The sequence below is a fragment of the Macrobrachium rosenbergii genome, chromosome 5, assembly GCF_040412425.1.
Source record: "Macrobrachium rosenbergii isolate ZJJX-2024 chromosome 5, ASM4041242v1, whole genome shotgun sequence".
Classification (NCBI taxonomy): domain Eukaryota; kingdom Metazoa; phylum Arthropoda; class Malacostraca; order Decapoda; family Palaemonidae; genus Macrobrachium; species Macrobrachium rosenbergii.
The window spans coordinates 36,349,492-36,376,866 of record NC_089745.1 but is presented as its reverse complement, the minus strand read 5'-3'; the positions used below and the strand labels follow the sequence as shown (position 1 = coordinate 36,376,866).

General features: G+C 40.7%; 1 protein-coding gene across 5 annotated transcripts in view; it reads left to right on the top strand.

The window, feature by feature from the left end:
* frc (fringe connection) overlaps positions 1 to 27,375 on the top strand; it is a 95,653-nt gene that overhangs the window by 23,936 nt on the left and 44,342 nt on the right. For all 5 annotated transcript variants that reach the window (XM_067104001.1, XM_067103999.1, XM_067104002.1 and 2 more), the window contains exons 2-6: positions 13,626 to 13,740; positions 21,380 to 21,568; positions 21,714 to 21,785; positions 21,986 to 22,054; positions 25,783 to 25,978. In XM_067104001.1, coding sequence (XP_066960102.1) covers positions 13,640 to 13,740; positions 21,380 to 21,568; positions 21,714 to 21,785; positions 21,986 to 22,054; positions 25,783 to 25,978 — 627 coding nt within the window. In that variant the 5' untranslated portion in view covers positions 13,626 to 13,639. The remainder of the gene's footprint in view (positions 1 to 13,625; positions 13,741 to 21,379; positions 21,569 to 21,713; positions 21,786 to 21,985; positions 22,055 to 25,782; positions 25,979 to 27,375) is intronic.

Below are 27,375 nucleotides of genomic sequence, written 5' to 3'. Positions count from 1 at the left end.
GGGGCTTATGAAATGTGTTTGAAATAAGCCTGCTTTTCCTAATCATGGATAAATTTTGGCCATCACAAATGGGAGTATTTGTTTAAAAATACAAAGGCAGGATGTCAGTGGTGCCTCAGTTTGAAAAGTTTCTCATTAGAAGTCCATGTAAAATGCATAAAATCATCTCTATTTCCTTTTATATTTTCTTTTTCAATTTCCTAATGTTTCATCTAATATTTCATATTTATTTTTATTGGTTAGCCACTATTTCTTGTTTTTGTAGACAACACATACTCCATAGCCAGACTTAAATTCTAACTCAAGCCCAGTATCTAATAATTGAGGGGACTACGGTGAGGAACCAGAGCTGAATAGCACAACAGATTGTGAAATATGTTAAGAAGACAAGAAATGCAGTTGTTAAAATACGGTATTTTGATGAACACTTTGCCCTAGGTTAGTTTAAAATTTATTGCAGTGCGGTGAGTGCTGGTTTCACATTTTACCAAAGGTAAGGTAACCCAAGAGGGTGAAGCTTTCCCAGCCAGTTTGATGTTGTGCCCTGTGTCAAGTGAGCAGTAATAATGAAAGGTCAGTGAGCTGCTAAATGTAAGCATGAATGTGTTAAGTTTATGGGTAAGCTTTCTACAATGCTAGCTACTTTACATCTCACCACAAAGCCTGTGCTTATTTCATAGCACATAGGTTTTAGGTTTTTAACTTTGGCATTCTAAAGGATTTTCCATATAACTCCACAGATTTAATTTGTAAGCAGTAGCATAATTTTCACCCAATTTTCTACCTGAATGTTCAATGTATAATCCAATTTCCTTGAACCAACATTAAAACGAATAGAAACAGTGTTTGTGTCATATCTTCCCTGCTTCAAATAATTACTTTCGTAAAAAATATTATTTCATTATCAGTGAAACAGCACATTGCAGGGACAGAGTGTGGCTTCAGCATACTTTATCCTTGTTTTACAGAGTTCTGTTCGGAGCACAAGGCAAAAGTAAAATACCTGTATTCATTTACTTTCACATGTATCGGTAAAAATGTTTTGAAATATGATCGTAATCTAGATCAGCCTGATCTTTTGACCTTTGAATCAGTTTATAACAAAGATATGTAGGCCTATTTTTGAAATGTCCAAATGAAACAGAACCCAGATTTCCAAAGAAAACATTGTTTACCGTCATTGATCTGGATTTGTATGGACTCTTTTGTGCTTGTAATTTGGCTGATGTAGTGATTTTCATGGCTATATTCAACCCTTGTAAAAGTTTTGGTTGTACAAAGTCTTTGCTAAAGGAAACACATCTTAATGGTCTGTTACAGTGGCTATACTGTGATGTGGTTTTGGACTCATTGCATTATCTGTAATGTTTTGCATTTTTACATTATATGTATGTAGCCTGCTTGGCTATCTACCACTGCATTATCTGTAATGTTTTGCATTTTTACATTATATGTATGTAGCCTGCTTGGCTATCTACCACTTTCTGTTTTGTATATTTTGTCATATTCTTGATAACTTGAAATGTAATAATTGTCCATTGCTTCAACAGTTAATAGTGTCAGATCTTGGATAGAATTGATAGAACAGTAGGAAAGAGAATAGCTACATCATGTATGAAATTGGTAGAAGTATCTAGAACACTGGTGAAGAGAAATGGCCCACACAACTGGTATACAGGCCTGTACTGCTCCACGCAGCCTAAACAAGGTATTAACATGGCAAGGGTATGGTGGGAAGGTTATATTACAAATGTAGAATTAAAGAGAGCATCCAGAGGCTGGAAAGTAGCTCTCAGAGACTGAGATGGTTTATGACCTGTGAAGATAGTGGATGAGGAACACTTGGTCAGAACTTCAGTAGATCTGGAACTAGCAGGATGAATACCTATAGGAAGACCAGGAAATTTTGGAAAAAAGGAACAGATGAAGACTAGACCTTTTAGGAGTGCAGGAGATAGTAATAAAACATGTATGATGATGAAGGAAGTGTGGATCTTGGTCATTTCAAATTTTCTCTGGTATATTCATGGCTTTATCAGTCACCATTTTTTTTCAGTATAGTATTATGTTTAACATTTTATGGTATAAAACCACTAAGTTTTGGCAGTCTGGTCTTACTCTTGAACAGTCTGGTGACCACCAGGGTCATTGAACATTACTCTTCAGAAGAGTAGTGTGGAGGAGGCAGCGATGGAGAAGAGAAGATCAGAGTTTCAAGATTCTTTGATCCACCAGGCAGTTGCCTTTAAACCTCCCTGGGATTTTGAGGATGACTGTTGCTAAACCTGCAGGTGTAGCCAAGCTCTCTTGGTCTGGGTCAAGGAGAAAGCCTGTTCCTCCTAAACAAACCCAGACCAGTGGCTCATTCTAATTCCTAGAAAAAGGGATGGGAGCCCTTCCAGCCCTTATGCCCTCTTCTCCCAGCTATGACTAGGAAAGGAAGGGGAAGGAAAAAGAGGCGAACACTGAGGCTGGCAGTCGTCCTCCTCAGGTACCACAAATATGGGCATTCTTGTAGAGCCATCAAGCAGTGTGGCAGATATGGGGGCCAGAACCCTGGATAGTTGCAGTTATTTGAAATGGCTACCAGATTCCTTTCAAGGACCTTCACCCACCCCATGCTCGCTCACTGGTACTGTTACAAATATACTGTATGCTTCAAATTCTTGGAAAAATCCCTTGCCCAGTGGGTGGAGATGGAAGAGATGATAGAGAAAGGCACTTTAGGAGTTGTAAGGGATTGACCACTGGGGTTTGTGGTTAGAGATTGGGCATCGACCTCTCCCCTCTGAATGATCTTGTCTCTCAGACCTGTTTCAGAGTGCAAGGTAATGCTTTCAATAGATGTGAAGGAAACATACTTTTAGTTACTTTTCCATGAGAACTCTTGGAAGTTCTTCCACTTTTGTCTGCGATATGGCCGTTTACCTGTTCAAAGTTTGATACATCTGACTGGTGAGAGCCACCGGGTGTTCACTCTTGTGTTCACCTGGATTTCAGCTCAGGAAATTACATGTTTCTCATCCCAGGATGATAAAGTAAAGTTTAGGAGGTTTCTGTTGTCATGAGAGAAAGTGCCAACTTTCCTCATGCACTGGAGTGCCAATATTTGGGCAGACTTTTGCCTCAGCAGATGAGATATGGTCTTGTCTCTGTTTTTGAGGCAAGTTTTGGTGGAGAATCATCTTACTCTTTGGAACAGTCCATTGGTGTACTTGTCGTTACCAGGCAGTTGCCTTCAAACCACTCTGGAGTTTCAAGGGTGATGTTCCTCTTAAACTCAGACCAGTAGCCCATTCTTCTTACATGTACTCTAGAACACGTGGGGAGCCTACTCAGCTCTCTCACACTCATTCCTTATCCATGGCCAGGAAAGGAAGAAAGGACAAGGTTGCTAAGGCAACCGACCATCCTCCTCAGCTGCCACAATTAGGGGAATGCCTGTTGAGCCATGTGGCAATGCAGAAGAGATTAAGCAGAACCTTGGGTGGTTGTAGTTCTTTGGAACAGTTACCAGATTCCATTCAGGTATCATCACCCATCCTCTTTCTCACTGGTACTTTTCCAGGTGTATGCTCTGTACCCTTCAGAATCTGTAGCCATGTTGGCAGAGCTGGAGGAGATTGTATAGAGGAAGAGCTTTAGAAGTCATACAGGACTGACCTCGCATTTTACAGTGGCCTCTACCTGGTGGGCATGTGGTAAGGATCAGTGAGGAGGAAGAAGTGAAGGGAGCTTTGATAGAACCTGTTAGGAGTAGAGGTTGAGAGGAAGGCAGAGGATTAGATGGCATGATAAAGTGAGGAAGGATTAGGAGAAAAGGGTGTACTAGCTGATTAAGATGCTTCTGTTAGAAATAGTTGGAGAAGACTTATAAAGAAGAAAACTAGAACAGTGCCTGTCAATCTTATTTAGGTCCTGGGACAAATTATGCTTGGCTGTGTTTACATTCTACAGTGATTTGACTGTCAGTAATAAATGCTAGGTTTATGCAATGAGGAGTTTAGCTAATTCCATAGTGCTCCTCAGCTTTTTGGTGCCGTGCCAACATCACAAAAGTATCTGTGCCTGAATATGCAATCGGATTTTGTCATTTTCATTGAGGTTATAGGTTTGAGTAGAGCATGAGTGTGTTGGTAAATAAAAATATCCTAAAAATATGAATTACTGTGCATTCTATTTAATACTGAAGTAGTTGTATTTATATATTGAAAGGTATTTCATTTTAAGTTTTGCAAGATTTATTGTAAATTCCAGTGTCGAACCAGATTTATTAGAGTATAAAGCATATGTTCCAGCTGCAAGTGTTTTTTAGCTCATGGAATCATGGCTTTACTTCCATAAGACATCACTTTTGAGATTCAGGGGTTTGTTGTACTTTTGTGTGTCCTGTGTGCTCAGTAAGATCTTCTGCTGTCCTACGTCGTAGGGTTTTAAACTGTACAGCAGAACCTTCCAGTCATGGTTATCAGTGAGTCTAGAACAGTAAGTACATTACTAAGGCTTAGAAAGACCCAGCTGAGTGTTTTTTATTTCTGTTCTTCCACCAACAATGCAGATAATTTTCCTTGGTATACCTCTTCTGTTCATTCAGTTCTTTGTATATCTTCCATTTCTTTGTAAGGGTTCTAGACTGGAATAAAAGAAATGAGTGAAGAAGTGGAAGATTACAGTAGAATAATGGAATGTTGGTACCCTGACAGGAAATTAAGAGATTGTTGATGTTATGGAGAGGATGGTGATAAATTTTCTGAGAGTAAGAGAAAATTTGAAATGACCATGATGCGCACACTTCCTTCAGCATCATACATATTTTATTACTTTCTCACTGCACTCCTAAAGGTTTATTCTTCATCTGTTCCATTTTCCATAATTTCCTGGGTCTTCCTATAGGTATTCATCCTGCTAGTTCCAGATCTACTGAAGTTCTGACCAAGTGTTCCTCATCCCCTGTCTTCACAGGTCATGAACCATCTCAGTCTTTGAGAGCTACTTTCCAGCCTCTGGATGCTCTATCTCTCTGCTAATTCTCCATTTGTAATATGACCTCCCCAACATACCCATGCCATGTTAATACCTTGTTTAGGCTGCGTGGAGCTGTACAGGTGAATGCCAACTCACCTATCGATGTGGAGATATAAACTGTCTTTAACAGTAGGTAAGTATCCCAGTAATAAACTATCTTTAACAGTAGGTGAGTATCCAAGTAATAAATTTTATTATGAAAATTTATATGTATTACTGTACTAGTATATAAGTCAGAGAATGACACAGCTGCTGATGAACTCTTCCTTAGCTGCTGCTGCATTCCCAGCAAATACCAGACAACTTTTAGCAAGGAAAAGTCTAAGCCAGGAAATTCCTGTTAAATCAAATTAATTAGAGAAGTCAAGTAATCAACAGAGACATACCTGCTGACAAAGGCAGTCATGTCTTAGTAAATATAATGGAAGTGTTTATTCAGTGAGAATAAAACTGAGTAAGCCACAATAAATGTAATTAAACAAGAGAGAATGGCAGTGAGAGGATGCTTATCCAGAATCGAAGTTCTCAACTGGCAGTCAGGACAACGAAGGATAACACATCTGTTCTCTGCCATGGCCAAAAGAAAAGTTAGTGTGAAGGACAATAAGTGAGGGATAGTAGTCCCCTACTCACCCCCATCTCCACCTGTTAACCACCTTGTTACCAATTTTCAACTGGTTTTCATCTGGTGCTGAAAGATGCTCACATTCTGTATATATGAGGCAATTGTTTGTATTCCTGTTGGAAAAAAATTTATTGCAATACACTCCCTGAACACCTGAATTAGCCCTGGTTACCTACCAGCCCGAACTATATCCCCAACTCATTACCCACTAAGTGGGTAATTAACTGTCAGCGTTACCAACGCTTACAGGAAAATCCTGTCAAATGAGTTACCTAGTGTACCGTTGGCAACGCTGCTGCAAGTCCCGGCTGTGTATGGCCGAGAACCTCAATTGCTTTTTGTTCGCCATGCTGCTAGGACTTGTCCTACATCAGGCGAATTTTTGGTTATAAGCCCGACCCCCTTATTTTCGTTTTTTGGATTGGATAACGACTTGGACTGGTTTTGATCGCCCCCTTCTCTCCTGGATTGTTCTTTCTCTGGATTTTTGGACCTTCTCTCCCGTTTTGACTTGGCCTGGCTTGGATTTTGAAATGGATAAAATGGATAAGACACCACCCTTGGACAACTCCTCGGCTTCCACATCAGCTTCTGCCGTGACGACGGAGATCGCTACCGCTGGAGAAACTGCAGCCCATCGTTCGTGCACCGCCTGCAAGAAAAGGATGAGTACCCTTAAAAACAACAGACATTCGTTGTGCATAAATTGCAGGAAGGTACAATGTAGCGTCACATTGCGATGTGACGAGTGTAGGTCATGGTCGACAACACAGATGGAAGATTATCTCAAGTATAGGAAATCATTAGCTTCTAAGAGTAAACGTAAGGACTCAGCGGTAGAGACTCAGGGTTTTGACAAAGAGGCTTTAGAGTCAGAATTATTTAGGAAATTAGAAGACAAATTGTCAGCCAGCATGTCTAGTTTGTTTTCAAGTTTCATGTCAAAACTAACAGAGATAAAAGATCAGGAAAAAGTTAATAGGGACACAGAACCTAATCACACTTTTTCAGCTCCCTTGCCTGTTCCAGAACCAGCCCTAACGGGTGCCGGCGGTCATGGAGAACCGCAAACTTCAAAGGTAGGATCTACCGGCCCCCCCGGCGCGGAGCAGGCAGTGTCAGCAGCAGATTTCCCCTTTCACCCTGGTAACGTAAGTCCTAAGGTAAAATCTAATTTAGGATTGACGCAGACAGTTAGAGATAGGACGGTAGTAGAGAATCAGGAAGATAGGTTGAAGGTGCAGTCGGAGTCAGGTGTCATTAAGGTTGCGGCTCCCTTGTTGGATCCAACAGCGGTTCTTTTTCCCTCAGTAGGCTCTCTGCAACAAAAGGTTGCGAAATCGGTAGAGGATGATTCAATTTTGGTTCCTAGCTCTTCTGGTGTGGATAGGTTGGAAAGTATCCCTTTCTCTTCTTCTAAGTTTCTGTTTCCCCCTCGGGACAAACCTTCGTCCCTTTCAGAGTCCAGTTCAATAGATCAATTGCTGAACATTGCAGAGTATAATGCTGATCTGTTGGGATTCTCTAAAGGCTACAGATCTTTGGTCAGAAATTGTTTTAATATTGGGTTTTCCAACATTTTTGAGGATGTTTTGAAAAATCTGCCTGAATTCACAAATGATGCTTTACAGGATTATCAGGGGGGAACAGAATCGGTCTATTTTCTTTCCTTAAAATCTATGGCCTCTTCTGTATCCCCTATGGTTTCAAAATCTTCTATGGCTTTTTCTCAACCTTCCGTTTCGGGTCATTCTTCGGGGAGACTTTCGGTTTCTTCTCTCGCTCATCCGAGCTCTCTACCATTAACGGACTTGCCTTCGGGACAATCTTCCACAAACCATATGACTTCTCATCCTCCGGAGCTAGTTGCTGCGGCATCTGGCAGTGCGACTGTTCCCGTATTCAATGTTTCGGCTCCAGTAGCCTCAACAATCACTCCGGTAGCTAGGTTTACTGGTAACCTATCATCCACAATCGCTTCGGGTTCGGCACCTCGCAGTTTCTCATGCGAAACTCCTGTGAGCTGCGGCCCGTCTGGTGCGTTCTCTACATGTATGACGTCATCGGCAGGGTCTCCGGTAGTTACCCCGAGTGTGGCTTCTTCTCTCTTCCCTCCTACTGTACCTCCCTTCTCTACCTTTCCAACAGGTGTCCCTGTTCCTCCGGTTAGGACGGTTTTTGTAGGTTCGGGTTCGGTTGCGGGTCAACAGGAGTTTTTCCCACCTTGTTCTGCTTCCGCAAATTGCGGAGTGTCTGCTGCTGCGATTCCTCATCCGCATGCTTCTGTTATTCAGCCTAGTTCGGGGTTGGCGAGTATTGCGGCTTCTCCGTTTTCTGAGGTGGGCGTGGTTCGCCCAGGTGTGTCTGGCTCAAGCGTAGCTCCACCGTTGTTGGAGAGGGCGGGTTTTGCGCAACCCTTCTCGGCTGCCCGCAACATTGCGGCTGATTCCCCAGGTGTTCATCTTGCGCACTCAGGTATTTCGTGTTCCGGGTTAACTGATCCAGCGTTTTCTAGGGGTCAGCCTGTCTCTGTTCCTGTCTCGACGCGGTCAGATCTTTCTGATAAGGATTTCTCTTGCAAGGAAGAGGATCCGGTACCGGAAGCCTGTTCTCCTTCAGCGAACGAGAACGAATACAAGCGGATGGTGGACTTCATTCATGCTCTTTACCCACAGTCCAAGGCTCCGGAAGAACCTTTTCAACCTAATCAGGCGATGTTTGAGTCACTGTTTGCGACGAAACCAGTGGTGGCTCATGCACCAAAGAATCTAGTTTGGTTTGGCCGTGTCGAGCAGGCATTGAGGGAGGCGGACGGTAGGTTAGCGGCATTAATTGGGTCGGGTAGGCAGGATTCCACCTTGCTTCCTTCTCGTAAGGGTTTTTACAAGGTTGCGGGTAACCCTTCTGCGGGTGTTAGGGTCCCTCTTAATAAATCAGTGGAAGCTCTTCTATCTAGGGTACCTTCTTCGAATCGTTTGGTTTCTGTCACAGCGAGAGAAGCGGGTATTTTGGAAGACACTTTTCGTACTCAGTCGGAGGCTCTATCCCATTCGATGTGGATGTTATCTGGTTTAATGGGGTTCCTTAAACAGGACGGTTATTCTCCCTCGGACCCGGTTTTGTTCGACAACCTCATCACTTCGGTGTCAATGGGACTGGCCTATCAGGCTAACATTTCGGCCGGTTGCACAACCTTCTTCGGTAAGAAAAGGAGGGATTTCTTTCTGAACCATCTACCTCCGCATTATCCAGATATTCACAAAAGGGCTCTGTTGAGAGCACCTTTGGCGCTCAGCAACAGTCTTTTCAGGGAGGAAGATGTAGCGTCGATGGTAAATTTCGTTTCCTCTTCTTCAGCTGTCGAGTCACAGCAACCCATGATTCGAGTGGCAGCACAGTCCTCTAGATCTCCGAGAGGTTCCGGGATGACATCTCCAGCCAAGCGGACGCGTTCCAAATCACCAACCAGGTCCGCTAAGAAAGTCCACTTCTCATCCAAGACTTCAGCTTCTGCTTCAGATCCGAAACCTTCTGTCCTTAAGAAGGGTTTTCAGAAATAGGAGACACTTCCCTCGTCTGCACCGGTAGGAGGTTGCCTAGCGCCATTCTGGGAAACCTGGAAGGAGTATGGCGCGGAGAGTTGGGTAGTGGAGGTGTTAAGGAGGGGGTACAGAGTCCCTTTTCGTTCTCTTCCTCCCCTATCCAGCTCACCGGTTCATCTTCCCAGTTATTCCCCTTCCTCCATCAGAGGAATAGCGTTAGCAGCAGAAGTCCGAGCCCTCTTGGAAAAAGGTGCATTAGAACCCGCTCCTTCTTCCCCAGGTTTTTACAGTCGGATTTTTGTGGCTCCAAAGTCGGGAGGATCTTGGAGACCCATCATAGATCTCTCGAGTCTCAACGGTTCATCATCTCCCCGAAGTTTCATATGGAAACTTCTCAGTCGGTGCTGCGGTCGGTCCGGAGAGACGACTGGATGATTTCAGTGGACCTCAAGGATGCTTATCTCCAGGTTCCGTCCATCCGAATCTCGGAAGTTCCTTCGATTCTCGGGTCCAACTGGAACATTTCAGTTCAGAGTCCTCTGCTTCGGTCTGACCACAGCACCTCAAGTCTTTACGAGGGTGATGTCTCCTATTTCAGAGATAATGCATCGCCGGGGTTTCAGGATGAGGCGATACCTCGACGATTGGTTAGTTCAGGCTTCGTCAGTAGAGGAAGTTTTGCAGGCGAGGGACTTCTTACTGAATTTGGGTCAAAAGTTGGGAATACGCATCAACTTAGAAAAGAGTTCTTTGATTCCAGCTCAGACAAAATGTATTTAGGAATAACGATTCAGACGCGTCGTTTGAGGGCTTTCCCGACGGAGGAACGAGTTTTGGCAATTCTGAGCCAACTAGAAACATTCAGATCGAACAGAGCGCAACCTGTGAGCCTATGGAAGAGCTTGCTGGGCAGGATGGCCTCCCTCTCTCTCTCCTAATTCCAGGGTCTCGTCTCCGGATGCTTTCTCTTCAGGCATGTCTCAGGAATCGCTGGGACTTTCGGGAAGAGAACGCCTTCATAGTCTGGACGATTCTTGCCTGAAGGATCTTCGGTGGTGGTCAGAAGAATATCATCTGACCATCGGCGTAAGATTGGACTCCCCCATTCCAGATTTCCATCTGTACACAGATGCCTCGGATCAGGGTTGGGGAGCAACCTTGGAGGAATGTCAGGCCAGAGCCCTTTGGACGAATCTGGATCGGAGGGAGTCCATCAACCACAGAGAACTACGAGCAGTAGAAGAGGCTCTAAGTTGCTTCGCAGATCAGTTAAGCAACAGGACGGTAGCGCTCTTTTGCGACAACGTAACTGCTGTGTCATACCTCAAGAAGGAGGGGGGGACAAAATCGCAAATTTTGAATCAAGTCGCCCAGAGAATTCTCCGCTGGTGCGAGTGCCACAGGACTACTCTCGTTCCTCAATTCGTGTCGGGAAAACTCAATGTTTTGGCGGACGCCCTAAGCCGATCACAAGAGGTTCTAGGGGGGGAATGGACGCTAGTGCAGGAGGAAGTTCAACTTCTATTGAAGAAATGGCCAGCAACGAGACTAAACTTTCGCCCCCAGTATACTTCTCCCCAGTAGAAGATCCCATGTCGTTTGGGACAGACGCCATGTTGCATTCTTGGAACGACATGCAAACATATGCATTCCCTCTGTTCGGAATGATTCAACAAGTGTTGATGAAACTCAGGAACTCCTACAACGCCGAGATGACGTTGATTTGCCCCTCTGGCCTCAAAGACCTTGGTTCCCGGACCTTCTCGATTTACTGATAGATGTTCCGGTTTTCCTTCCAGAGAGGAAAGATCTTCTCAGACAGCCACACTTCCATCACTTCCACCGGAACCTCCGCGTGCTGAAGCTAGCTGGGTGGACACTATCCAGCGAGCAGCACGTCATGCCGGACTCTCTAAGGCAGTGGCTCGCCAACTGTCTTTTTGTCTGAGAAGATCATCCAGAAAACTATATCAGGCCAAGTGGGCGGTTTATCGCAGTTGGTGCGGGAACCAAGGTCATCGTATTTCACTTCCAACGGTAGCGAAAATAGCGGATTTTCTACTTTTTCTGAGGAAAGAAAGAAATCATCGTACTCTCGATCGCGTTTACAGATCAATGCTTAGTAGTACATTCCGTTTCCATCTTCCGGAATTGGCGACCAGCAGAATACTTCACGATCTCTTAAGGTCTTTTAAGATAGAACGTCCAGTTCTTCCCCTTCGGCACCATCGTGGGATTTAGCGGCGTATTGGCTCTCCTTAGGTCGTCAGAATACGAGCCATTAGAAGCACTGTCATTAAGACAGTTAACGAAGAAGGTATTATTTCTAGTTGCTCTGGCCACAGCTAGAAGAGTAGGAGAGATTCGGGCTGTCTCAAGAACTGTATCTTTCTCAGGGAAAGATATTTTTCTGTCATATTTGCCGGAATTCGTAGCTAAATCGGAATCGAATCCTTTACCCAGAGCGTTTAGAGTAACGTCTTTAGAAGATTTCGTAGGAGGTGACGCTTCAGAAATGCTATTATGTCCGGTCAGGGCGCTGAAGGCTTATTTATTACGCACAGAAAAGATGTTGCCTAGCCCGAGAACGCTATTCGTTTCTCCCAGACATCCTTCACACTCGATCTCGAAGAATGCTATTAGTTTTTTCTTAAGAGAGGTGATACAACAAGCGTCGGCTAATTCTTCGACTCTTTCGGAACCATCGAACTCCTCTGAAAGTCCAAGAGCTCATAGTATTAGAGGGGTGGCGACATCGTCGGCATTTCTCAAGAATTTCTCGGTGTCGGCAATCTTAGAAGCAGCTACTTGGAAATCAGTATCAGTTTTCACTTCTTTCTACCTTAAGGACATTCAATTCTCGTCGGAAAAGGGTTACTCGCCGGGTCCTTTTGTGGCGGCCAATTCAATTCTTTAGTAAAGGGTAGATTAAGGGTGGTGGTGGGGAGAGTAGGGGCAAGGTTGGACAGCATAAGATAGGTGAGTAGATTTGTCAGTGAATCGGAATTCTTTTACGAAACACAAGATGTTTTACAATTAAATGAGGATAGGTATATCCAGGTGGTTTTCAGCTAGATTTATTCACCCTCTCGGCACAGCATTGATGGCAACGGATGGCAATGATTCGGAAGCTCCGACTGCACACTCAACTTATCCTCCGTACATGAGAGGCTACAATAGCCACATGGGAGGCTCATCGTTCCCCTCCATACATGAGAGGCTACCAATAGCCACATGGGAGGTTCGCCAGGCTCCGCTACATGCGAGGCTTTGATTAGCCACATGGGAGTTAGTTTCCCTTCTTCCGTGGGAGGTTTTCCTTGAATACCACATGGGAAGTAGCTCGACCCAGACAGTACCATGACTCGAGACTGACGTTAAGGGTACTCTCTCCTTTCATGCATCCCCACCTGCCGAGTAGACTACCAGGTGAGGTTTGTTTTTTATATGCATAGTAGACGATAATGAGTTACCTGCTGTACTTGTTGGTAGGTCGGTCTGACTTAATTGAACCCACCTCCACAAAATTTTGTTAATCGGGCTAATTCAGGTGTTCAGGGAGTGTATTGCAATATGAAGTTTTCATAATAAAACTAATATTGTAATACTTACCTGAATACCTGAATGATTCCCACCCTCCTCCCCACTTCAATCTGATTAATGAATAATGCAATTGGGGTTCTCGGCCATACACAGCCGGGACTTGCAGCAGCGTTGCCAACGGTACGCTAGGTAACTCATTTGACAGGATTTTCCTGTAAGCGTTGGTAACGCTGACAGTTAATTACCCACTTAGTGGGTAATGAGTTGGGGATATAGTTCGGGCTGCAGATACTTGAACTACTCTATGTGCAGTGACACACACTTAAACTATGAAGCAGTAAAAATGATTAAAAATAATTTTGTATATTTTGCTAGCTTTACATTACTGAATATCAGTGAAATATTTAGTTCCTCATTGGGCGGGTGGGTATCGTTCTCAGCTAGCACTCTGCTGGTCCCGCATTTGATTCTCTGACCGACCAATGAAGAATTAAAGGGATTTATTTCTGGTGATAGAAATTCATTTCTCGTTATAATGTGGTTCGGATTCCACAATAAGCTGTAGGTCCCGCTGCTATGTGACCAGTTGGTTCTTAGCCACGTAAAATAAATCTAATCTAGGTAACCAGGGCTAATTCAGGTGTTCAGGTAAGTATTACAATATTAGTTTTATTATGAAAATTTCATTTTAGCAAAAGATCCCAAATAAAACTTATCCAGTACAGTACTGTACTTATTGATGCCATTTTGTGATTTTATTTTCTGTTTGTTTTATGCAATGTATCTTAAATCAGTTTGGGAATTAATTTGTTGAACTAGGTTGAGTTTAATGTACAGTAATTTTTAAAATGTTAAAACTTATTAATCTATTCATGTTTTTCTCTTTTCAGAACTATACTTAAACATGGATTCCATAACTGTTAAGAGGCTTTTATCTGCGTTATTGTATGGAGCTTGTTCATTTTTCATAGTAGTAGTTAACAAGACTGTGCTTACAACGTATAAGTAAGTATTGAAAATGAAATAAGAACAGCTTTTAACATGCTTTAATTTACAGTAAAGTATAAATAGATGTGTACTTGTTAATTGTCCTTTTTTATATACTGTATGGCAGTCCCCGGGTTACTGTGTTCCAACTTTACGGCGCTTGGCTTTTGGCACCGTTAACCTGATTTTACAGTGCTGTAACCCAGGGCGCTGTAAGTACAATTTACAGTATTCCCATTATTATTATGATGTTCCGGTTTACGGCATTTTTGGGGTTATGGCATGTCCCGGGAATGGAACCCCTGCCATAAAACGTGGACTACCTGTATGCACTGTTGTTTGTTTGGCTAGAAAACTACTGATATTGAGGTTGCAAGTAAACACGTGTACTCTAACCATGTGTGTTCATATGTGTTTTAATCCTCATACTTTCATATGCATAACTTCCCTTTTAAAGTAGAAAAACTAAATACTTAATATCTATTTCAAATATGCCTAACCTATGTGAGTGAGGCTATCCCAAAAGCATAGCCTAACCCTGCAGATACTTGAACTACTCTATGTGCAGTGACACACACTTAAACTATGAAGCAGTAAAAATGATTAAAAATAATTTTGTATATTTTGCTAGCTTTACATTACTGAATATCAGTGAAATATTTAGTTCCTCATTGGGCGGGTGGGTATCGTTCTCAGCTAGCACTCTGCTGGTCCTGCATTTGATTCTCTGACCGACCAATGAAGAATTAGAGGGATTTATTTCTGGTGATAGAAATTCATTTCTCGTTATAATGTGGTTCGGATTCCACAATAAGCTGTAGGTCCCGCTGCTATGTGACCAGTTGGTTCTTAGCCACGTAAAATAAATCTAATCCTTCGGGCCAGCCCTAGGAGAGCTGTTAATCAGCTCAGTGGTCTGGTTAAACTAAGGTATACTTAACTTTTATACCCGAAACTGTGATGAGAGTTTCATGGCTTAGTACATCCTAGCTAGACTAGGGGTATTTGGTTTTAATTATCTTCATCATAATCATGTAAATTCATGTCTTGGTGGTGTCTTTGTCTCATGAGGTCTTTATTTAGGAATGTAATGAATTACTTCGAAGTAACTCGGACCATACTAAAATGACTTCTAACAAGATTTCATGACAACATATCCTATCAAAATCAAGAGACCTTCCACCTTGGCATTTGGAGACTGTTCAGTCTTCCAGATACTTTCCTGACTGTCCTCTCAGATCCCCCTCTGACTGAAGGAGCCCTCTATGCTCAGGTTTCTCTTGCTGTGGGACTTTTGTTTCACAACAGACCTATTTCTGTGAATTAGTCATTTTGTGTGCCACAAAAATTGCCTAAGATGCTTCAGCCTATCTTTAAAATTACAGCAGTTAGCTGATAGCCTTGCAAATGTACACTATGAACTGAGTCTGTCAGCCACAAGAATTATCATGTGTGTGTGTCTGTGAATGTACTGAATGCACTTAAGATGTTCTAGACATTTTAATTTTAGAAATTTTGTTTCAAGAATTAGCTGATTCATATTATTCATTTGGTGCATAATTAGTGTTTGGCTATTTCAATTACAGACATACCTTGGTTAAAGGACTTAATCCATTCCAGGCTATCCTTTAACCAAATTGTCCTTAAAACAAGCAAATTTTTGGCTACAGTAAACCCCCTGTATTCGTGGGGGATGTGTACCGCGCCCCCCTAGTAGAACTGTCTATTTTGATAGTTAAAAAAAAAAAAACTAAAAATGCTTATACCGGAGTTTTAATAGTTTTATCACAAAAAGTGCATTTAGTCGTAAAAATGACATGAAAGTACAGTAATTAGTGAACATTTCTCCATGAAAAATACCACGAATGGGCGAATTTTCCTCAAGTAATGGGTAGATACGTTCCACGGAGAAATCCACAAATATGCGAGTCCGCAAATAGTGAGACCACGAATATGGGGGACTTACTGTATTACAGTTACAGGCATACATTGGTTAAAGGACTTAATCCATTCCGGAAGGCTATCCTTAAAACAAGCAAATTTTTGTCTATTTCACTGACATGCATACCTTGGTTAAAGGACTTAATCCATACCAGAAGGCTGTCCTTCAACCAAGTTTTCCTTAAAACAAGCAAATTTTAGATATTTCAGTTACAGGCATACCTTGGTTAAAGGACTTAATCCATTCCAGAAGGCAATGATTTAACCAAATTGTCCTTAAAACAAGCAGATTTTTGGCTATTTCAGTTACAGGCATACCTTGGTTAAAGGACTTAATCCATTCCAGAAGGCTATCCTTTAACCAAATTGTTCTTAAAACAAGCAAGTTTTTGGCTATTTCAATTACAGGCATACCTTAGTTAAAGGACTTATTCCATTCCAGAGGGCTATCTTTTAACCAAATTGTCCTTAAATCAAGCAAACCATTCCAGAAGGCTATGCTTTAACCAAATTGCCCTTAAAACAAGCAAATGTTTGGCTATTTCAATTACAGGCATACCTTGGTGAAAGGACTTAATCCATTCCAGAAGGCTATCCTTTAACCAAATTGTCCCCAAAACAAGCAAATTTTTTCCTTAAGAAATAGTGGGAATTAGATTGATCCATTTCCAAACCTACAAAAATACAAAAAATAAAGCATTTTAGCTGGAATTTAACAAGCTTAGCATGCAGAAATTATAGAAAATAAAAAATAAAAGCAAATTTGTTTTCATTTTACTTGTAATTGGGAGAGGTGATGGCCTATGTGGAAGGTGGACAAGAGGAGAGATGTAATTGGGAGAGGTGATGGCCTATGTGGAAGGTAGAGAAGAAGAGAGATGATGTTTACAAGGGAAGTCCCCTTCCATAAAAACAGTAGGAAACTGTGCTAAGGTTGTTTGATTTTTGTGTCTTCTACTGCTTTCCAAGATTCACTGTGTTTCTCACTAAAAACCTTTCCAGTGATGTTTGTTTTTGTCTGCATTTTAAAATGTTCCTAAAGTTAGGAAAAGCATTGTCATTCAGGAGGTTTATAACACTGCTAAAGCTTTATCAAGGTGAACTTTCTCATGTGTTTCTCTTATATTTTTTTTTTTTAATATCCATGGATTTGTCTCTCTCTTTGCCTTGCTGGCATCTTGAGCCTTCTTTGGAGCCGTGATGACTAACAAGCACTACAGTTACTTTGTACTCTATTGAGAAAAACACATGCAGACAAAGTTAAGCATAGATGCGCACTGAGCAAAACCCACACGTAGACTGAACCCTTCCCTTTGTGTTAGCCAGGAACCGCAAACACATGACGCACTTAATCTCATACATTTTCTAGTGGGTCATTTTTGTCCATCTTTGAACTAATCAAACTTCTGTCAGTGGATTGTATTTTTCTTCTAACAAAACATACTTTAACCAAATTGTCCATTAAGTGAGGTGTCCATTAAATGAGGTATGACCATATATGATAGTGAATATTTTCCTTCAACATTCACTAGTTAATGAATATCATAAGTAGGTAACTACAGTACCAGGCAGTGAGTTTTCCCTCCATTTGTATTTTATAGTTTGCTTTGGTTACTTGTTCAATAGAAGAGGTTGTGTTAATTATTTATATTTTATATATTAGAGCAACTGATACATTAAAAGGTTGTATAATATATTTACAGTAAACCCCCGTATTCCCGGTCTCACTATTTTGCTGACTCGTGCATTCGTGGATTTCTCTGTGGAACGTATCTACCCAATATTCCTGGAAAATTCGCCCATTTGCTGTATTTTTCACTGAGAAATATTCACTAATTACTGTATTTTCATATTTTCATGGCTAATGCAATTCTTGTGATAAAACTATTAAAATACTCAGGTATAAGCATTTTTAGAGGGTTTTTCTTGTGTTTAAATGATAAAAATAGACATTTCTAAGTGTTTTTAGAGGGGTTTTAAGTGTTCGCGGATTTTAGCTATTCGCGGGAGGGTGTGGTACGCATCCCCCTCAAATACGGGGGGTTTACTGTACATATTTTTGTTAGCTCCATTCATATTTCTGTCAGTTTTCATCATGGCAATGTCAGTAAATGCTACCTAAGAGCAAATGATAGACCACATTAACATTAGCTTTCATTTGGTTCTCTGCTAACTTCAGGTTTTGCTTATGTCTCATGATTACATTGCCATGTAAGGCATAAGTTTATATTTAGTTTTCTTTTACTTGTGCTTAATTACTTTCATAATTGTTTTATGGGCTAACAAACTAGTTTTTAGTAATGTTTTCTGTTGGGTAATATTTGCCTTAGTACTATACGTTTTTCCCCTAAGTTTTTTATCTTTTTTAATTTGGTCGTCTTTTGTGAGATGCTGCTTATATTGTGTTTGATTTTACTGGCTTCATACTCTTTTCTTTCTTATCAATAAGTACAAAGTAAATGTGGTTCAGTACTAGCATTTATTTAGCACATGGTACATGGGATGACTGTTTTTATCTCTAAGAGATTTTATGTCTTTACCCAAATGCCAACAAATTGAATTTTTAATTCTAACTGAACAGAGACCCACATTAATTGCGTAGTTGTTATTGATGTGTTGTGCTCTCAATTTCCCTACTTAATTACAGGAATAGTCTACAGAAGAGTAGACTTTTCAAGACTCTCTTCCAGAAGCGCATTGACTGGGTTGGCTGACTTGTACTTAGTGCAACCAGTGCCACTGTGGCTCTTATAGTGACTAACCTGGTGCTCACTGCAACCCTTAAAACACTTCATTCCCTTCGCCCCTGTCAGTTTGCAAGTCTATCTAGACCCAAAGGAGTTAGTGTTTTCATTACACCTCACCCTGTACACTGTAGGCATTACTAAAGGGTGTTGCCATGCAATATCCCCTTGGGATTTAGGTGCACCCACTTTTTAACCTTGTACTCTACCTCCATTTCTGCTTCCTTTCTTGAATTGTGATGTCCAGTCTAACTATTAACTTCGTAGTGCAACTGTAGGACTTTCTTCCAGTTCCACCTTTAGGTTCCTGTACTTCATCTCCTGTATTGTTTGGATCTCTTTTATCTTGCTCTCCAACCACTCCAACTCCATCTTTTCAAACTCTTAAGCTCTGAATGGCAGAAATTGCCCCAGAGCTTGGCTTGATGGCCTAAATTTCATAAATCAGCCCATGACTAGAGTCACGACCATAGCCACTTTAGAAGCCAGTGCCACTCCATTGTTCTTGATAGTGCCACTCCAGTGACTGGAACTGTGATTAAGAGAAGAGCTCATCTGTTTTCTCCCCAGTATCTCTGCTGCTCCTTCCAAACACTAGATTCCTTCTGGTGCTTCTCAAGGATTTTTCTGTTACTGCTGCCATTGCTAGTGATGCTAAAGTAAAACAGAGGCTACCAGAAGCATTTGAAAGCCTGATAATGGAGACTACATTCAAATTATGTAAAGGTGTGTGCCATTGCCAAATGATCTACAATAGAACACTTCATCACCAGTATCACCTTGGTAATCAGAACAGAGACCAGAACTGCCCTGTTATAAAGAGCTGCTGTAATAATCAAGATATTAGCCAGTGTTCTTAAAGGAAACACAAGAAAAATAAATCTCTTAAGTACAAGATACTTCATACAAATGGCAAAAGTTGGATTGCACACGAGAACCATTGTGCAGAAAGCAGCAACTTATATGTTCAGTCTTTTCAGAGGAAGATTGGAGATATATACATTTTAGTCCTCTAGTCTTTAGAAAGAGAGATGCATTTCTGACTTGGTAAATGTTTCCTGTGAGAATAGTTACAGAATTGACTGTTGAGCTCAGTACGCAGCAAGTCAATTTTGTCATAAAGGCAAACTCAAAGAAATTATGGTTGTTGAACAACAACCTGATGCTGAAGCAAGCAGACAAGGAGCTTGTTATCAGTTCCTTGTGTTTTGCCATCACTTGTTGAGTATTACAGAGCTGTATCTCTTGCAGATTCCTGTCAGGCTGTAGTCAGTGGCTTTAGGCAGAACACACATCCAGTCAAGAGTTTGGGGGTGTAAGAGAAGGGTTCTTCATAGGCTGGCTGGGAGGTAATGCTTTTGAAACCACCCACAAGGACATTTGATGTAGTATGGATGTGTACTCATGCACTGATTTACTCATCTGATGTTAGACAAGATAAAGAAGTTTTTGCTTTTGAGGCATGTGTTTTTTCAGAGACCATATCCTCTAGCCAATGTGATGCTGTCCCTGATAAGTCCTAAGATCTTCTAGAAGTTGGTTTTACACAGGAGATTCAGAACCTTCTCTCTTCACCTACAGTTGATAAAGTTGTCAGCTGCATTTCATCTAAACCTTCACCCAGTGCCTTCAGACAACTGTCCGCAAGATTTCTTATAGTAGCAACTAGTCTCTCCTTCCCCAGAGGTTCTACTTTTCATAGATGTATAACTAGAAGAATAGGGACAAAGTCTGTGTAGGAATGGAAGCTTCTTATATTGTAACATTCTGGAGCTGCAGGTAATATTTCTAGGGTTTGATAGCCTTTGTCTTTCCTTTTTAAGAGGCAATGTTTTGGCATTATGACCTACTCTGTGACTATGGTGTCATATCTCATAGTACAAGGGAGTGCAAGGTCAGAGAGCATGTAACTCATGGCTGTGACAGTATTCCATAGAATAGAGACCAACCAGGTAAGGTCTGCCTTAGTTTTGTTCTGTTAAGAAAGAATGTGGTCTCAGACAGCTTCAAGAGGAAGAGTCAAGTCTTCCCTCCAAATGGTCACTCAATTCATACATATACAGAACCCTGTGACAGCAGTTGGGCACCCCTTGGGTAAATCTGTTTGCAATCATCATCAATCACAACTGTAACATTGTGCTTTGATTTTTGGATCAAACAGCCTAGAGTATAGATGTTCCAATGTATACATGGGATGGCTTGGAAGTCTACCTGCTGTAAATGCAGCATAGTTGGATTGGGCAGTGAAATCAAGTATAGGTTTCTATGGAGCTGTTGATTATCAGAGTTGCTCTTCTTTGCCCACAGCAATAGTTTGTCAACCATTTATTGCTTCTAACAGATTTCTTCATGAAGCTTCATGAGTAATAGGAACTCATATACCAAGTGCTATTTCCCCATTTTGCTCAGGATCTAGAAATGCTGAATCTTGTGCCCTAGTACTATTTATAGAACTTCAGAAGCAAAAGTTCTTTGACAGCATCGACCAGGACATCCTCCAAGCCCTGCAGAGGGCGTGCTTCTCAAATATCTGGCAAAGTGGAGCATGTTGTACGGTCATTGCAGTAAAACACATTTTGATTTCGGTATCACTGTTTCTCTGATTGCTGACGCTGTCTCTGACATGGCAGACATTATTCATCTCAGTCATGTAAGGTACAGGTTTGCACCTTGTTCAGGTCTTGAGTTGTATGGTTTTAACATAGGTTCTGTATTCTGTTATAAGAAGTATGTGATGAACTTTGTTCTTTGTTGAATAATAAAAGAAATTACCAAGTTACCAATTCAGGAGTGAAGCTGCTTAGTGAATAGGATGGTGGGTAAGATGTAGGGGATTGTAAGGGGAGCAAGATCTTTCCCATTTTAGTAAATGTTGTCCTGGTCATCTTAGTAAGGCAATTGTTTGTGTTTATAAAATATTATTTTAGTTGTTTAGATTTACATTTTTTGATAAATTTATTATTTGCTTTCAGGTTTCCATCTTTCCAGTTCCTAGCACTAGGCCAGATGTTGGCTACTATTGTTGTTTTATGTTTAGGAAAAAAAATTAAGGTGGTCGATTATCCTGAATTTACACCTGATATTGTAAATAAGATATGGCCACTTCCTCTAATTTATGTTGGAAATCTTATATTTGGTCTTGGAGGTACAAAACGTTTAAGGTAAATAATATCCTGGTGATTTTTTAGTAAAGAATATTGATTTCTATACTTTGTGGCATATTATTTTTGTGGCATATTTTTTACAGAACTTTGCTGTGTACTCTTAATTTATTTTTTACAAAGAACTGTTTATCTTTCTTTACAGTTTACCTATGTTTACGGTATTAAGAAGATTTTCCATTCTGTTTACAATGATTGGTGAAAAATTACTGTTGGGGTAAGTTGGAACCATTACATTACATAAGTAATGCATACATTATGTCAACCCTCTTTTTATAATAGGAATGACAACCTGTAATTTGTCTTTTTTAGTGTTAACAGATATCACATACAGTACTGTTTTTTTTTTTTTTTTTTTTTTTTTTTTTTTTTTTTTAACAGATACCACATATTACATTTGATACTTTTTCTTTTCAGGGTTAATGCCCCTATGCCCATTCAGCTGACTGTATACACAATGATTTTGGGTTCTATCATTGCTGCATTGTAAGTGTTTCCTAAAATTATATAATGTTTTTATTGCTCAACTGTGATTCTTTTCTTTTAAATACCTAATGTTGTTGTTTGAAATATGCAAACATTCATAGATATACATCTTATCAGTGAATCAAATTAATAATGATATCACAAACCAAAATATGCAAACATTCATTGATATATATCTTATCCATGAATCAAATTAATTTAATAATGATATCACAAACCAAAATTTCATGTTTCATATAAGTAACTTACCAAGTAATTACATAGCCATAGTTTTAACCTCTTGTGGCCGCCTTTTATTTAAAAATCATGGTAGCACTTTGATAGTGTAGTTGACAGGCCCCACCCACTTAACTGGTAATGTTGGAACAACAAAGCCAATAGCGTCATTCTGTTATCCTGCCTCACACGGTCAACGCGTGTCTGCTGCAGCCTTTTCACTGGTTTTTGGTTGTTTCTCGCTGGATTTCAGTGAAGTATTGTCACATTTGTGCAGCCTTCAAGCTTTTGTTTGCTTTTGCTAGCCTTTTGGAATTAGATACGTCTGATTCGAGTGCTTCTAGTGTTCGCTATTGTAGCGAAGGATGTAGAACTAGATTGCTTAAGGTGTTATGATTCGCACACTATGTGCAGTAATTGTAGAGGGCAAGTATGTTCTAAGGAAAATACTTGTGATGAGTGCAAGGAATGGGATGAGAGAAAGTGGAAGGTTCTTGACTCTCACCTTAGTAAGCTTGAAAGGGATAGGAAGAGAAAGGCGGCCTCTAGGGCTGAGCATAGGGCTCATGTTAGCTTAGGTTCTTTCCCTAAGCCTAAGTCAGATCTTAGTACTGCTATTCCTTCTTCCCCTGTTCCCGCCTTTTCTCCTATTCCCAGCCCTCCTACTATCAACCCACTCACTCCAGTACCAGGCTCCCATGCTTCCAACCCCAATGCCATTGCAAACCTTGAATCCAGGTTTGATAAGAAGCTAAATCTGGTAGTGCATACTGTGTCTGAGATAGGGGCATCCCTAAAAGTCCTTATGGACAAAGTGTTCTATGATAAAGTGTCTAGTGAAGTGCAAGTGGAAGAGGTGGCTGCCCGTCCTGCCAGCTCTCCTAGATGAAGGTCACTGTCCCGCTCTCCTAAACCTGGGAGAAGACATACCAGAGGTCCAAGGGAGGCTGGTGGGGTTTGCCCACAGGTGGTTGCCCCCTCAGTCAAGCCTACTGCATGAACCCAGGCATTGTCAGACGGCCATTAGAAAGGCCTGTCTGTGGATGTGCGTCGTTTGTCATCAAGTTTGGATTCAGATTCCGATTCTAGGTGCCACAGGTGCTTTCTCGATTTCTTCCTGGCCATTGAAGAAGCATGCGCATGACGTAAGCCACTCTTCTCTGCTGCCTGTTAAGCGGTACAAGGAGGCTTTTCGCAGTCCACAGCCTTCCTGCAGCTACGCTGTGGATCCCTCCATCTTTGCTCCGGCATGACTTCCTTCTCACCCATGGGATTGGCCAGAAGTGTTCTTTCCGGAATGCCCTTCTACTGAGCACCCTCTTTTGAATCTCAAGCACCCAAAGGTCCACTTCAGGTGCGTGTCTCTTCCTGATCGCTCAGCGCCAACCCTTCATCATCTGTCTACTTCTCCTGAGCGCCAAGCACCCATCTTGGAATTAGATGAGCTTTCTTTGGAGCCCATCAAGCAACAGTTGTCGGGAACCATGAGCTTCCTCAAGAAATCTCTCACCTCCAAGCTAGCTCATGACTTATCCCCGTCTCCGATCACTTCTGAAGAAGAGGAGTTCAACCAAGAACTTGTTCCTCCTTCGGCATATGCAGCTCTCCTTTGCTACCTGTTGGTGAGTTTTCCATCTTTTTTCGCTCCAGCTGCCCTGGTCTTGCCTGCTTCTTCCTTCCCGATGAGCAATTTCCCAGAAGATAGCTCCAGACTTCCCAAGATGGCCCTTTCCTCCTCGTCTAAAAAGGCGATCAAGGAATCGTAGACTGGCTCTCTGCTAAGAGGGAGCAAGGTAAAGCTACTTTTGCCCATCCTCCCTCTCGTCTTGGTTAAGAGGAGATACCTGTTGTACACCACCGGGGAAGCTCCCTCTTTGGGAGTCGTTGCCTCCTCCCAAGGGGACTTCTCCGGCCTCATCGACTCTTCCCATTGCTTGGCCTTCGCTTCGGCAAAGATTATGTTCTCTTCAGGAGGGCTGAACCACCTAGTTAAGAGCCTCTTCAAGGTTTTTGAGGTATTTAGCTTCCTTGACTGGACTGTAGGAGCCCTTGCCAGGAAGATCGAAGATCACAAGGACACGAATCAGCACTTCATGACGGATTTATTTGGAGTCATGTTGTGCGCTGACAAAGCCATCGGATGGCTGTTCGGAACGTGCGGCCCTTTTCTCTTTTTGCCATCACTGATTTGGTCTATGTCCAGATTGAGGCTGAGGGCAGCTTCATTTCTCATAAGTGGAGACTTTACTACACCCACAAGTGTTGCATCATCAGCAGACTGGACAATCTTGTTTCCCAGGTCAACAACCATATCACTTGTGTACACTAAAAATAACAGTGGACCAAGAACACTACCCTGTGGAACTCCAGACAAAATAGGTCTTGGTTCACTAAAGATCCCATCCACAGCAACTCTGCTGCCTACCTGTAAGGATATCTTGAAGTAGTCCTAAAACATATCCACCCACTCCAAGATACTGAAGTTTTTAAATAAGTGCCTAGTGATTTACTAAATTGAAAGCAGCACTAAAATCTATTTGAATTACTTTGCACTCAAAACCCTTATCAAGGTCCCTTGCAAATGGCAAGTCAAGTCTAAAAGAGCATCACAGGTACCTAACTGCTTCCAATATTGACTATCAGCTGGCAATCCTTAAGATTCTATGTTGTGATATTAGAAAAATTAGTTTGCAAAGCAAGCTTCCACAGAATAGAATGCCTTTGTGGTTTATAAAGGTTCGGTAGAGAAAAGATGATAAAAAATGGATAGTAATCAACCAACAAACTTGATTAGAAGTATAAGCCAAATTTCTGCGGATGACATTTCAGTAGTACAGTACTACAGCATTTCTGAATTTTTAATGTACACTTGTTATTGAGAACACACACCAAGGGGGCAATTGATTTTGATTGATTGGCTGAATGTTAAAAGCTGCTTCTAGGTGAAATGTAGTTTATGGAAGATGACCAAACAGAATACCTCTTGTAATAGTCCAATTCATAATTGCCATTGTTGGGAAAGAAAATGTCATTTCAGACAATTGGTGTAAAAGAAAAATATCTGAGAGGCTGCTGACATCCAGACAGAAGAACAGAATTCAAATTAAGGGGATGAAAAAATATATATCTCAGTAAGGTGTCAGTACCATTGATTTTGAGAGTAGCTGCAGATCTTACAGATCTGTAGCATTTAATAAAGGAAAATTAATTCAGAAGTCCCAAAATGAAGAATGTAGAACCTGCAATATCTTTAGTGTTTAGGTTTATCGAAGAAAATATGTTGTTGTCAAGATCTGTTCAGTTTAAAAATTATATTTTTCATAGTTGAGTTATAATTTGTCTTGAATATGAATTTGACATAATTGGCCTAAGCTAGGTGTTTGAAAAATCAGGCCAACTTAATGGGATATCTGAATTTTTTAAGTTGTGCATTTTGCATGATCCTCAATAATTACAGCATACTAATACTATTTAATTTGAGTTCATCTTTTAAAATATAATTTTTTTTTCAGGAATGATCTTTCTTTTGATGCTGTTGGTTATTTCTTTGTCCTGACAAATAATGTCTTCACTGCAAGTAATGGAGTATATGTCAAGAAAAAGTTGGAAAGCAAGGAATTAGGGAAGTATGGGCTTCTCTTTTACAATTCCTTGTTTATGCTTCCATTTGCTGCTGCATTTTGCTGGTTTAATGGAGATTTAGACAAGGTAATAGTTGAAGAATTAAGATTTTTTAAATTAAAAAATTAGGTTTTTCATACAATTAGTATTTTAATTAATACTCTGGCTAATGAGAACATTCATCAGTGCAGTATAAGTAAACACTATTTAGTACTTAAATCATAAGGAACATCAGTGGATAAAGGCATTTGTTGCACTGGTAGAAATATAAAATGTGTAGGAAGAGCCTTTAGCAATTAAAAGATTTTAACACCTTACCTTAATTGTTCAGAGGCAAATACAGTAACAGAAAAATGTCATGTATGTAGGAAATGCAAGTTAAAGTATAAGTGTTTTAATTTTGCAATTACGGTATACTTTTCTTGGGTTTTATTATTACAGTATATTAAGGGTATATCAAGATAATCACAAGGAAATTATAATTATTGGGTGTCCATACATACATATCTCTTACGTAAGCTGTACTGCCCAATATAGGATGGTAATGCTTGAGAATTTAGTCATAGGCACACAAAAGATTTCTGGAGTCTGCCTCTCATGAGGGCATCCCTTACTATGGGAATACTAGCTTAAGTGTTCACTGGGCAATTTAACCTGTCCACGTTTTTTGTTTCAGTGAAGTTTTGGAGTGTTGACTTTTTTGTTTTACATAAATAGCCTTTGATTGTGAATTTTCTGGAAATTGTTTGAATTTTAGATTATTTCTTTTTTAAGGTATGTTGCTAAGAAAAACACTAAAATCATCATCTATGTTTACTTCTTATCTGTAGACTTAATTTAAGCTGAGGAACTTACTGGGAGGCTTTTGTGCAGCTCTGTTTTAGTTGGGGTAGTTGATGAGACAAGATATCGTTAAAACGAGAAACTTTCAAGAAAATCTAATCTGGCAGTATTCACCTGGTCAAACTATGAATTCCAAAATGTAGCTGTTCATCATGGTTTTGAAGCTTTTATTTTTTGTCATCTGGGAAGGAGTAGTTTTTTCCTTTATTATTCATTCTTTCTTCACATGCTCTGAGGGAGGGGTTAACCTTCTGCTTTCTCTGATAGTGGCATAGTTATTACAGGTACCAGACATGGTTATTTTGGTATAAAAGGACAAAGAAAGTTATATACTGAGAGAGAGTAATGATATTATCTAAAGAAAAATATATAAGCCAAGAAAAGGAATTTATCAATCGTCTAAGTCATTTTTGGACATCTTGAAACATGACGTTTGTATGTGAACACTCACCATGATTAACTTTTGAATAAGAGTACTGTAATAGTACATCAGAACTCACCATGATTAACTTTTGAAGGAGATCATACTAATATTTCAGACTATAAAACTGAAGATTTAACTATAATTTGGATCAAAGTCAGAATTGGATATAGATTTTCTGGCCTAAAACCTCATTCCACAACAAAAAGGATTGTTTAGA